The following is a 14,066-nucleotide window of genomic DNA, read 5'->3' on the forward strand; positions in this document are numbered from 1 at the left end:
GGCTGAGGGCTATGGCTGTCTGAAGCTCGTCTTTATCATTCATGAACCTGACCACCGCTGGGGGGAAAAAAAAAAAAAAGGGTAAAACCTCATAGGCAGCGTTTAAGTCATTTTATAACCATATGATTTATATGTACAATAAAAAGGACTGCTACATGAACTCCATCTCTGGGCGGATTCAACTAAGATTTGTAAAATGTGCCAATACTTCAACTTTAAAAGGACGATTGAAAAATTGTTGGATTTGTTGTATTTCAGGAAAACTTTAGTTTAGAGGATTTTCAGCCTCGTATTACTAATCTCAGTGGGAAAGGGGGGAGGCTTCACTCATGTGGGTTAGATGGCTTCTTTAGCACTATTGCTACTCTTAGCTCTTGTACACACAGTCGGATAATCCCATGGAAAAGTGTGTGGGCTCCATTGGACTGTTTCCGTTGGAATATCTGACCGACAAAGTTTTAGAGCTGGATATAAAATTTTCCAACAACATGATCCGATCAGACTTTGTCCGATCGTTTGTAGAGAATTCCTATTGGACAAAGTGCCACGCATGCTCAGATCAAATTATGAGACCAAAGCTATTGGCTACTAGCCTGAATGTAGTCCCGTCTTAAGGAAATGAACGTCATCACGTCCCGAATGATCGGATTTTCCGACAATTTTGTCTGACCGTATGTATGCAACACCAGTTTCGGACAAAATCCGTCTGAAAAAATCAGACGGATTTTGTTGTCGATATATCCGACCGTGTGTACAAGGGCTTATACAAAGTATGAAAGTTAAAACATCGGCAGATTGCCTCAGAGGAAGTCACGTGACGCAATTCGCTGGGTGGAGCAAGTGACATCACTTTCGCCGTCTCCCAGAAGACAGTGAGGGGCGATCTGCCGAAGTTTTAATTTCCATGCACTGTACTAGAGATTTTACAGGAGTATCTTTAATGAGTATACATTAAAGTGGATGTAAACCTGATGAAATTTGAGCTGGGCACATATATATATATATATATATATTATATATATATATATATATATATATATATACGTAGCGGTTTTTTAATCTCTCTCTCCAAGCACTATGTCCCGTAGCGGTCTCTTGCTCCGTTCTACTGTTATCAGCCTGATAACTTCCAAGACGTTCTCCGAGATGGGAGGGAGCTATAGATTAGCACAAAGCTGAACTATTGACAGGCAAGCTCTGCATGTGTGGGGGAGGGGTGTGTGCCTTTCCTCAATCAGCTGTCACAATGTATAGCAAGAATATCCAATAAGAAGAGTAAGGAGTCTTGTCACTTACGAGATTTTGTCTGGTTGACCGTGGCACCATCTTCAGATGGTTCATCGGGGTTTTCCTCTGGCTCTTTGGCACATTCATCAGTTAGAAAACTTACAGCCTGAGTTATGTCATTATTACTAGCCTGAATAAGAGAGCAGAGAAAGTAAAAGTCACATTTATATTCTCTGGGTAAGACGGAACTCATTTTAAAGGTTGAAAGTGTAATGCCAAGGCCTTATATGACTTACCATCTACTATATTATGGAAACGGATACCTACCTGAACAACAATACTAAAGCAGGTAAAGATGTTTTGTTCCATTTTAGAACACATTTTGGTAAATACAACAAAAACAAAGCAGAACTTGAAGTGGAATATCAGGCTATTCCTATCTATGCTTTCCATTTCCCGACCGTGCTACAGCCAGGAGGCGGCTACAGCGCGGTTGTCAGTTCTGGGAGGGGTGTCTATTGACGTCCTCCCAGAAACACGCCCCCTGCACGCCCTTTGTGAACCAGGGCACATATACGCTGGTAATCAGGTCACTGATCACCAGCGCCCCGATCATCAGGGCCGTCCCTGCCAGCGATGCCTCGTCAGCGCCCCGATCATCAGGGCCGTCCCCTGCCAGCGATGCCTCGTCAGCGCCCCGATCATCAGGGCCGTCCCTGCCAGCGATGCCTCGTCAGCGCCCCGATCATCAGGGCCGTCCCTGCCAGCGATGCCTCGTCAGCGCCCCGATCAATCAGGGCCGTCCCTGCCAGCGATGCCTCGTCAGCGCCCCGATCATCAGGGCCGTCCCTGCCAGCGATGCCTCGTCAGCGCCCCGATCATCAGGGCCGTCCCTGCCAGCGATGCCTCGTCAGCGCCCCGATCATCAGGGGCGTCCCTGCCAGCGATGCCTCGTCAGCGCCCCGATCATCAGGGCCGTCCCTGCCAGCGATGCCTCGTCAGCGCCCCGATCATCAGGGCCGTCCCTGCCAGCGATGCCTCGTCAGCGCCCCGATCATCAGGGCCGTCCCTGCCAGCGATGCCTCGTCAGCGCCCCGATCATCAGGGCCGTCCCTGCCAGCGATGCCTCGTCAGCGCCCCGATCATCAGGCCGTCCCTGCCAGCGATGCCTCGTCAGCGCCCCGATCATCAGGGCCGTCCCTGCCAGCGATGCCTCGTCAGCGCCCCGATCATCAGGGGCGTCCCTGCCAGCGATGCCTCGTCAGCGCCCGATCATCAGGGGCGTCCCTGCCAGCGATGCCTCGTCAGCGCCCCGATCATCAGGGCCGTCCCTGCCAGCGATGCCTCGTCAGCGCCCCGATCATCAGGGCCGTCCCTGCCAGCGATGCCTCGTCAGCGCCCCGATCATCAGGGCCGTCCCTGCCAGCGATGCCTCGTCAGCGCCCCGATCATCAGGGCCGTCCCTGCCAGCGATGCCTCGTCAGCGCCCCGATCATCAGGGCCGTCCCTGCCAGCGATGCCTCGTCAGCGCCCCGATCATCAGGGCCGTCCCTGCCAGCGATGCCTCGTCAGCGCCCCGATCATCAGGGCCGTCCCTGCCAGCGATGCCTCGTCAGCGCCCCGATCATCAGGGCCGTCCCTGCCAGCGATGCCTCGTCAGCGCCCCGATCATCAGGGGCGTCCCTGCCAGCGATGCCTCGTCAGCGCCCCGATCATCAGGGGCGTCCCTGCCAGCGAGGCCTCGTCAGCGCCCCGATCATCAGGGCCGTCCCTGCCAGCGATGCCTCGTCAGCGCCCCGATCATCAGGGCCGTCCCTGCCAGCGATGCCTCGTCAGCGCCCCGATCATCAGGGCCGTCCCTGCCAGCGATGCCTCGTCAGCGCCCCGATCATCAGGGCCGTCCCTGCCAGCGATGCCTCGTCAGCGCCCCGATCATCAGGGCGTCCTGCCAGCGATGCCTCGTCAGTGCCCCGATTATCAGGACTGTCCCGCCAGCAATGCCTCGTCAGTGCCCTGATTATCAGGGCCGTCCTGTCAGTGCCCATCAGCGCACATCAATGAAGAAAAAATTACTTATTTGCAAAACTTTATAAGTAGAACCAAAAAAAAAAAATGGTTTATTTTTTTCTGGTCATTTTTCGTTTGTTTAGTAAATATAACCCCAGCTGTAATTAAATAGCACCAAAAAAAAGAAAAAAAAAAGCTGTCTCAAAAAATGATAAAAATGGCATGGGTACAGTGCTGCATGACTGTACAATTGTCAAAGTACAACAGCACTATAGGCTAAGGGGGGGGGGGGGGTTAGAGCAGGTTTAACGGGGTTGTAAAGGTAAATATTTTTTCACCTTAATGCATTAAAGAGGAAGTAAACCCTAATGGGTTTACTTCCTCTTTCATTTCCTGCAAAGGTAAAGCATAATGGACTACTATGCATCGCATAGCAGTCCATTATGTGTCACTTACCTGACACAGGAGCCAGTGAAGTCACCGCTGTCCCCTGTAGTCCGCCGCATCCATCTTGCTGGTGGCGTCTCGCAGCTCCGCCGCTGTCATTCGGCGAAGCCGCGATGACGTCACTCCCGCGCATGCGCACGGGAGTCGACACGCGCGGCAGCTCCATTCTTGGAAATGCCGCGCTCAGTGCGCCTGCGCAACGCTGTCTACGGCGCATGCGCCGTAGACAGCGGTGCCCATTTTCGGGCAAATAGCTCCTAAACCATATAGGTTTAGGAGATATTGCTTGGACCTACAGGTAAGCCTTAATCTAGGCTTACCTGTAGGTCAAAGTGGTTTGTAAGGGTTTACAACCACTTTAAGTTGAAAAAACATCTGACAGTGCCGGTTTTACTTACCTGACCAGTCGAAAGTCCTGCGCTCGCTCGCCCACACCACAACCACACCACACCCCCCCCCCCATGTCGTCTTTGCCGCTCAGCCTGGCCGCTGATTGGCTGGAGTGGATGGATTGAAAGCAGTGCAGCCATTGGCTCGCGCTGCTGTCAATCACATTCAATGACTCGGCGCGCTGGGGGCGGGGCCGTGTGATACAGCGAGCGGCTATAGGCGCCGGCTGTATCACGGGAGCGCGCCCACAGGTGCTTCTCACTATGTGAGGGAGCTCGCATGAACGTGAGAAGTACCTGCGGGAGGAAGCCGAGACAGCCGCCGAGGGACCCCAGAAGAGCAGGTTCGGGGCCACTCTGTGCAAAACGAGCTGCACAGTGGAGGTAAGTATAACATGTTTGTGATTTAAAAAAAAAAAAAGAAAAAAAAAAATGTATAAAATAACTTTACAACCCCTTTAAAGCGGGAGTCCACCGGGACTCCGCGTTTTTTTTTTTTTTTTTTTAAAAAGCCAGCAGCGACAAATACTGCAGCTGCTGACTTTTAAAATAGTGACACTTACCTGTCCAGCGCGCCCGCGATGTCGGCACCCGAAGCCGAACGCTAGGTCGTCTGTCGGGTCCTGCCGCCGCCATCTTGGGTATGGGAATCAGGAAATGGAGCCTTTCGGCTTCATTTCCCGGTTCCCTACTGCGCATGCGCGAGCCGCGCGGCGCAATCCGGACGGTCCCCGCTGCCTCTGGGATCTGTGTGTTTCCCAGCAGGCAGCGGGGCACTTGCGCAAAGGGGCGGGCAGTTGCGGAAAGGGGCGTAATCTACGCCCCTTTCCGCAGACAGCTATCCCGGAAGCGGGTGCAGTTACCTGGATTATCCAGGTAACTGCACCCCCTTCCCCCCTGAAAGGTGCCAATTGTGGCGCCGGAGGGGGGGGGATTTCGATGAGCGGAGGTCCATTTTAGGGTGGACCTCCGCTTTAAGCTTAGTTTGTAAAAGCCTGGAATTCCACTTTAACAAATCAGTCTTTATCTTCTAACCGTTAAAAACAATTGGTTATAGCAAGCACTCATAACAAAACTGAAAGAGTGTACTTACTTTTGCATGGTACACCATTACAACTATTGATATTTTTGTTAAATTATTAAAAAGGCAAAACTTCCCAATGTTTTTATTCGCATAGTTCCCTTTATCTAGAAGTAAATGTTTGAATGAAGATTTACCATTTGCCTATTCAAATGTATTCAGCAATTTTCATTGGGTGTACTTTTTTTTTTTTTCTAACAAAACCATAGCAGTTAGCTGCCTGCTGGATCTCTGTCAAAACTCTGTATTTTTACCTCCCCCTGCTGGCCTCCGTTTACACACATCAGTCAGACCCGGGAACGCGTTGGATTGTCTTCAGATAATCAATAAAATATTCTACTTAAAGAGGATCTTCCCTGCATCTGAGCACCACAAACTAAAAATGCCCTTTAATTAATTATTAGTATGCAAAGCAAACTCCCCCATCCATCCATAGCCCCGTGCTTTATTTTGTTGAGAAATCATTTTGCTAAACACTCCTTTAGCATTTCTGAGTAAAGGCAAATGATTCATGTAGCATTTACTTCCTGGAATCCATCTGCCCTTAGCTCAAGCATGCATGCAGGAGAGGATGCTAAGCTTAGAAAACCCCTCCTGTAGATACATTACATAAGTTGCCTAGGCAAGAAACCAGGAAGTAACTGAAGAAAGGTCAGCTGTCAGTGCGAGGAGAAAAAATAGCCGATTACCGGCTCTGTTGACATCACATGATCAGCTGTCATTGGCCGACAGCTGATCACGTGGTAAGGGGTCGGGATCGCCCCCTTACACCAATCTGTGGTCAAGCGAATCTCAGACTCGCTGATCACAGAGTGCGCCGCGTGTGCCCAGCAGGGGCACGCAGGCCGCTCAGGCACGGGAGGACGTCAATAGAAGTACTCCTGGCAAAGCTGTGGCCGTCATTCAGTTATAGCACGGATCTGAAGTAGTTAAGAGAAACATTTTCAGGAATCGCCTAAAAGTAGATAGAGTAGGAGATAGTCAGACAGACAGATTAGGGTAGGGAATTCAAAAGGATGTGAGAGGTTTGGGAGAGGTTCTGGAGGAGAGCATGGGAGGAGGTGACTTCCTGGATTCCTTGTCAAGGCAAAATGATGTCCAGCATCCCAGGAGAGACTTTATAGGATGAGGGGTTTTTCATAGCCAAGCACATCTTCCTGCTTGCATGCCTAAGCTAAGGACAGATGGATTCCAGGAAGTGCTAAATTAATTATCTGCCCTTACTTAAGATGGCCACTGACAGAAATCCTAGGGGGAGTTTTTTTTATGATTTCTCAGCAAAATAAAGCATGCAGACATGAATGGATGGATAGGGGATTTGGCTTTGATTTAAAAAATTAAAGGTTTTGATTTGTGGTGCCCAGATGCGGTGTAGTTGCGCTTTAACCGCTTGCCGACCGCCTCAGGACGATTACGTTGGCAGAGGGGCTCGTACAGGCAAACGAACGTACTTGTACATGGCCCTTTAAAAGGCGGCTAGCGGCAAGCTCCGCGAATCGGGTCGAGGGTCCCGTGGAATCGATCGCCGCGGGGAGGAAGAACGGGAAAATGCCAATGTAAACAAGCATCTCCCCGTTCTGCCTAGTGACAGCGTCCATGTGATCAGAGTAGCGATGAGTGACGTGTCAAACACAGCCACGCCCCACCCCCACAGTTAGAAACACACCCCAGGACACACGTAACCCTTAACCCCTGCCACCTAGTGGTTAACCACTTCCCGACCGGCGCACGCAGATATACGTCAGCAGAATGGCACGGGCAGGAAAATGGGCGTACCTGTACGTCTCTTTAAATTTGCCACCCTGCCATCGTGAGTGTGGAGCCGGTGGCGCGCTCGCGTGTCGGTCGGGACCCCCGTGAGTCCAGTCGCAGGTCCCGGCATACCCACGATCATCTCACGGGGCGGCTGAACTAGGAGATGCCATTGTAAACAGCATCTCCCCGTTCTGCCTAGCAACAAGTAACGCTGATCTCTGCTCCATGTGATTGGAGCAGAGATCAGTGTTCACTAAAAGAAAGCCCAACCCCCTAATAGTTAGTAACACACCCCTAGGAACACTTAACCCCTACACTGCCACCCACTGGTTAACCCCTTCCCTGCCAGTGTCATTTACACAGGAATCACTGCATTTATATAGCAGCGATTGCTGTATAAATGGCAATGGTCCTAAAAATGTCCAATGTGGCCATAATGTCGCAGTCGCAATAAAAATCGTTGCCATTACTAGCAAAAAAAAAATTATTAATAAAAATGCCATAAAACTATCCCCTATTTTGTAAACGCTATAACTTTTGTGCAAACCAATCAATAAATCACTGATTGCGATTTCTTTTAACCAAAAATATGTAGAAGAATACGTATCGCCCTAAACTGAGGGAAAAAAAGTTTTTTTTATATATTTTTGGGGGATATTTATTATAACAAAAAGTAAAAAATAATGCATTTTTTTTCACAATTGTCGCTCTATTTTTGTTTATAGCGCAAAAAATAAAAACCGCAGGGGTGATCAAATACCACCAAAAGAAAGCTCTATTTGTGGGAAATAAAGGACATCAATTTTGTTTGGGAGCCACGTCGCACGACAGCGCAATTGCCAGTTAAATCGAAGCTGTGCCGAATCGCAAAAGGTGCTTTGGTCAGGAAGGGGGTAAATTCTTCCGGGACTGAAGTGGTCAAGTTGCTTTTATTTGCCTCACAGTCGCATCTAAAATGGCAAGAAACTGCTTCTCAGCTGCTCTTGCAATCACATTTTATAGGGGATGTCCCATGTACATATGCCACGCCTGACCATTAAATATTCCCAATTAATTCTATTAAAGTATTTTTCATACTTGCGATTTTGACGTGACTTGAAGCAACGTCTGTGTAATCTTGAGGTCTATGGACCTCAAATTGCATCAAAGTCAGACCAAAGTAGTGCAGGGACTACTTTGAAGTCGCACAGATATGAATGGCACTCATTGGAAATCATAAGGTATGACTTGTGTGACTTGGGACTGCAAAGTCGCATGGCAAGTGTGAACGGGGCCCAAAAACATATGTTCGTCTCCGACACATGAAATGCCCAACTCACTGACCTTAAGTGCTTCATTCAGAATAGATGGATCTTGGATCCCGGTTATCTCTCTCAGTTGGTTAATCAGCATTTGAGAGTCCTGAAAATGAAACAGAAATCAGTGTAAAAAACAAACAAACACAACAACAACAACAACCAACACAACAACAACAACAAACACAACAACAACAACAACAAACAACAACAAACACAACAACAACAACAAACACAACAACAACAACAAACACAACAACAACAACAAACGCCACACAATGCGTCGATCGCCGCCCTTACTAGTATATATATATATAAAAAAAAAATTCCAGTATATATCCCATAGTTTGTAAACGCTATATGTTTTGTGCAAGCCAATCAATATGCGTTTATTGGCATTTTTTTTTACCAAAAACATGTAGCAGGAGACATATTGGCTTACATTTATGAAGACATTTAATTTTTTTTATTTTTTTATTGAACATGTTTTATAGCAGAAAGTAAAAAAAATATTGTTTTTTGGCGGTCGTTTTGTGTATAGCGCATATAATAAAAAATTCAGTGGTGATCAAAGAAATCTCTATATGTGGGGTCTTCACAGCGTGGGTCACGGATGATCATCGTAGCGCTCTCCTTGACCAGAGCCTGTAGACCAACATGACACGCCAATTGGCGCATTTACCGAATACAGGATTGTTCGCTAATCTGTTAAAAAGCATTCCTGGTTCCCGTTCTCTGGGATAAAATTCGGATCATCCCGACATATCCAAAACAAGTACAAACAACACTGTAAACATTGTCTGAACACAATGTGCATGGATTTATAAAAGGGTCACAACTTAGAGCTGGATGGATGCCCTGAAGCAAATAATCAGATTCAAACTTTAAAGCGGGAGTTCCGCCGTTTTTTTTTTTTTTTTTTAAAGCCAGCAGCTACAAATACTGCAGCTGCTGACTTTTAAAATAAGGACACTTACCTGTCCAGCGCGCCCGCGATGTCGGCACCCGAAGCCGATCTCTCAATCGTCTCTCGGGTGCTGCCGCCGCCATCTTGGGTATGGGAATCAGGAAGTGGAGCCTTTTGGCTTCATTTCCCGGTTCCCTACTGCGCATGCGCGAGTCGCGCTGCGCAATAAGGATGGACCCGCTGCCTCTGGGATCCGTGTGTTTCCCAGCAGGCAGCGGGGGACTTTCGGAAAGGGGAGTAGATCTACGCCCCTTTCCGCAGAGAGTTATCCCGGAAGTGGGTGCAGATACCTGTACTGTACAGGTACCTGCACCCCCCTCCCCCCTGAAAGGTGCCAATTGTGGCGCCGGAGGGGGGGGGGGGGGGATTCCAATGAGCGGAAGGTCCACTTTAGGGTGGACCTCCGCTTTAAAGCTGAACGCTGGACAGACACCTAAATACACAGATAAAAAATACATATATGTGAGAGCTGTTGCCCGTTTTACCACCCAATTTGTTCCTGTCCATACAGTTCTAAAATGTACACAGGTGCCACACAGCAGAGCTGTGCCTGGTAAGGCTAGAGACCGGATGTTTTGTTCTGTAACACCTACAGATTTTGTTCCTCCAGCCTGTGACTGGACAGTGAAAGGAGAAGCAGTGGGCTCATTTATGCATAACCCTTGCAAACACAAGAATGGATTGCCATGTATGCTGCTTCTCCAACTTCCAGATTGAGCTCTACTATAAAAGGGTACTTGCTGTACATAGTATTCAGATACTTACATAAGTTTGACCAACCTCTTGACATCCGTGCTATAGCTGAATGACGGCCACAGCGCGGACCTGAATTTCTGGGAGTGCGTTGTACGACAGGTGCCCCCGGGCACGCGCGCTGTGAACACCGAGATCTGGTCCAGGCCCCTCACCATGTGATCAGCTGTCAGTCAATGACAGAGGAGCACATGATCTAAACAAAAACTCGGTAGGCTTTTTTTCTCTCTCCTCATGCCGACAGCGTGAGGATAAAAAAAAAAAAAAAAAGGCGATTGCCGGCTTATCTACAAGGGACATCGGTCCTGAAGAGGAAGGAGGCACATCTGCCTCATATGTGCCACCAGTACCCCCTGCCAGTGCCACTTATCAATACCCACCAGTGGTGCCAATCAGTGCCATCTATCAGTGCTTGCCTATTAGTGTAGCCAACCAGTTCCCATCACTGCCACCCATCGGTGCCCATCAGTGCTGCCTCATCAGCGTACATCAATGAAGGAGAAAAACTACCTATTTGCACAATTTTATAATAAAATACAAAAAAAAAATATATATATATATATTTAAATTCAGGCTTTTTACATTTTTTTTAACAAAAAAAAAAAAAAAACGCAGAAGTGATCAAATATCACCAAAAGAAATCTCTATTTGTGGGGGGGGGGGGGGGGAATGATAAAAAAAAACATGTGATTTGGGTACAGTGTTGTATGACCGCGCAATTGTCATTCAAAGCGCATCAGCGCTGAAAGCTGAAAATTGACCTGGGCAGGAAGGGGGTTTAAGTGCCCAGTAAGCAAGTTGTTAACAAAATGAGGTGTTATCACATACAGAGTTGCATTAATTCCTTTAACCACTTGAGATCCGCGCTATAGTCAAATGACGGCTACAGCGCGGATCTCCTTTTCCGGGACTACGTCTATCGACGTCGTCCTGTGCACGAGCGGCCTGCGCGCCCCCTGAGGGGCGCGCGCGGCGCGCTCTGTGATCGGCGAGTCTACGAGACTCGCCTGATCACCGATCCGTGCAAGGGGTCGATCCCGACCCCTTATCACGTGATCAGCTGTCAGCCAATGACAGCTGATCATGTGATATAATGGAGCCGGTAATCGGCTATTATTCCTCCTCGCGCTGACAGCGCAAGGAGAAAAAAAAAAGCCGATCACCGGCGGCCGTGATCGGGACTGATGTCAGCTAGTGCCCACTTGCCCCCTGCCAGTGCCCACCTGCCCCCTGCAAGTGCCACATTAAAAAAAGTAAGTGCCACCCAGCAGTGCCCACAATCTGCCTTAACAAAGGTGCTGCACCCCAGTGCCACATATCCGTGCCCATCAGTGTCATCTACCAGTGCCCAGCAGTGCCGCCCATCAGTGCCCAGCAGTGCCACCTATCAGAGCCACCTATCAGTCCCATCTATCAGTGGTACCCATCAGTGCCCATCCGTGCCACCCATCCGTGCCATCTTATGTGCCCATCTTTGCCCATCAGTGCTGCCTTATCTGTGCCGCCTTAACTATGCCCATCAGTGCCCACCAGTGCAGCCCATCAGTGGCGCCTCATCAGCGCACTTCAATGAAGGAGAAAAATGACCCGTTTGCAAAATTTTATAACAAACTATCATGATTTTTTTTTTTTTTTTGCATCTTTTTTTGTTTGTTTAGCAAAAAATAAAACTCCCAGCTGTAATTAAATACCACCAAAAGAAAGCTCTATTTGTGGGGAAAAAATGATAAAAATGTCATTTGGGTACAGTGTTGTATGCCCGCGCAATTGTCATTCAAAGTGCATCAGCGCTGAAAGCTGAAAATTGGTCTGGGACTGAGGGGGGTTTAAGTGCCTAGTAAGCAAGTGGTTAAAAACGAATGTCCCCATTGAAAGATTTACCTTTTATTACTTTTCTGGGGACAACCTAAAATTTGGGATTTTCTTTTACCTTTAATGGTAAAAAAAACAGGACAAATAGAGAAGATGAATCTCCTTAATGGGGGCACAGACAGCAATAAAAACTGATAAGCATTTGAATTGCTCTCTATCCCAAAGGTACCAACAAAAGCTTTTGTCTTTAGTTATGCTTTAAGGTTTGAGTTACTTTTCCATGGGAAGCACATTTTCCCTGAAGACACACAATATGGTTTCCTTATTGACATTTACCTGGTTCTCCAGGCTCCACATTTTCCTTCAGACCAGTGAACAATCACAGTGATGGGCTAATAGGAAAATGTGAGGAGTGGTCCCCGGACCCCATACACGTTCCCAAGCTCCAACACTAATTGGAGGTGTTATAGAACTGCCTATCAAGGGACCAGAGTTTCCTCTGGAACAAGAAGCTATTAGAGCCTGCTGCAATGCTTTTGGAAGTGTCTCCTTTAGACCCCTTTCACACCACGTCGCCTACAGCATCGGCGGTAAAACGCCGCTATTTTTACCAGCGTTTTACCGTCGGATTTGCGGCGCATTTCGGTCGCTATCGGGGCGCTTTTACCCCCCCGCCAGCGGCCGAGAAAGGGTTAAAACCACCAGCAATATGCCGCAATAGCGGCGTTTTGCTGGCGGTACTACAGCGCTGCCCCATTGATTTCAATGTGGAGCAGCGGTGGAGGAGCGGTAAACACACCGCTCCAAAGAAGCTGCTGGCAGGACTTTTCCCTGACGTCCTGCCCTCGGGGCTTTCACACTACAGACAATGGTGCAGCTTTTTTAGGGCGGATTGCAGGCGCTATTTCTAACGAAAACGCCCTGGTGTGAAAGGGGTATAAATGTTTACCCACAGGCCGACTGCGTTTAACGCTGAACCTCAGTAAAGATCTATTTTGCATACTTAGCTTAGCCCAATGTAGCCATGTAAGTATACTTATGTGAGACCTGATCAATCTCTGTGGAAGTCATAAATCACTGTAGCAGCTTGAGATCCTACAGCAATAGACACCATCACCTGGGTGCTGTGCCAAGCAGCTGGCCTTCTCCATAGCAACCAAAGAAGGTCCTTTCCTTGGCACGGGTGGCATTTAGAGAACACCTTTTATTTTTGGCTCTGACTGGATGAGGTGGAGAAGAGGGGTCCTTATCTACAGCTTCCCACAGAGGCCAATCAGGCATTGGATATACATACTTAAATTGGGCCAAGCTGACCTAATTTAAGTGTTCAAACCAAGTCATGCCTGGAGACCAGCTTTAAAACACGAGTATTATCCAAATCAGGGTAAGCATAACAATTCATTTATTTCCAGAATTTTAAAGAACATCACACTGTCCAATCCTGCATCTTCATTCAGAGTGGAGTAAGAAGATTCTAGCTCAGAAGGTATACTATAGCTAGGTAGATCACCGGTCCACCTTGCATTGGCAATCTTCAGTTCTGCCATCCACAGATATAATCACCACGACTGACCACGCTGAGCATCATCAATCATGTCTATTGGATCTACCAAGCTCTATCCGTTGGCTCCTGAAATCAATATAAAAATGTAGAACAAAAAAAAAAAAAAAAAGGAAAAATACGTTTTTTCCCCATTTTGGATAGAGTAAGGGAGTTTTGGGGAGTCCTGGGTCCCATTAGTGAAATTTCACTTTACTTTCTGTCCCATAGTCAAAACAAGAAGTGAGAAGAAATCTGTCCAAAGTGAGAATCTCTGGTCATCATCCAGGCCACAAGAACTAGGTACCCCAGATGATGTCTGCTTAAGACGAAACGCGTCGGGACTTCACTGCAGCCTGAGATTTTATTGAAAAAGCGCTTATGTTCTTTGTACACGTGAGTTTGATAATTTTTTATTAAATTACCTGAAACGAAAAACGGAGTTACACTATTGTGGTCCCTGCTTTCTTCTTTTATATCTATCCCATTACCTATGATGATCTGTGTGGATGGAGACATACTGCAGAGGAAATAGCCACACTTGAAAGTCTTCCAGAAAAGGACAACACCGAAAAAGCCTATGTATATCTACAAGCATATATGATCCTCCAAATATAAGTTTGAGTAGGATCCATTAAATCTGGTAAGCCCCCATTTTATGCGGTGGAGGGTTCACGTGGTGATTGTGCGATTATTCCTTGGAGAAGGTGTAGGACTATTTTCACTTCATCGTATCACACACAGAAAATTTGGAAAATTTGGAGAACTTTTCACTTGTTTTCACGTTGTTTTT

At 47.7% G+C, this 14,066-nt stretch overlaps 1 protein-coding gene across 1 annotated transcript in view; it reads right to left on the reverse strand.

The window, feature by feature from the left end:
* Positions 1 to 14,066, reverse strand: part of USP28 (ubiquitin specific peptidase 28) — a gene marked incomplete in the record, with an annotated part of 144,235 nt that overhangs the window by 107,540 nt on the left and 22,629 nt on the right. Inside the window, 3 exon segments of the mRNA XM_077458138.1 lie at positions 1 to 57; positions 1,297 to 1,417; positions 8,230 to 8,307. Coding sequence (XP_077314264.1) covers positions 1 to 57; positions 1,297 to 1,417; positions 8,230 to 8,307 — 256 coding nt within the window.

Source organism: Lithobates pipiens, unplaced genomic scaffold (assembly GCF_037356315.1).
Source record: "Lithobates pipiens isolate NorthernLeopardFrog02 unplaced genomic scaffold, aLitPip1_a1.2 Scaffold_27, whole genome shotgun sequence".
Taxonomy (NCBI): domain Eukaryota; kingdom Metazoa; phylum Chordata; class Amphibia; order Anura; family Ranidae; genus Lithobates; species Lithobates pipiens.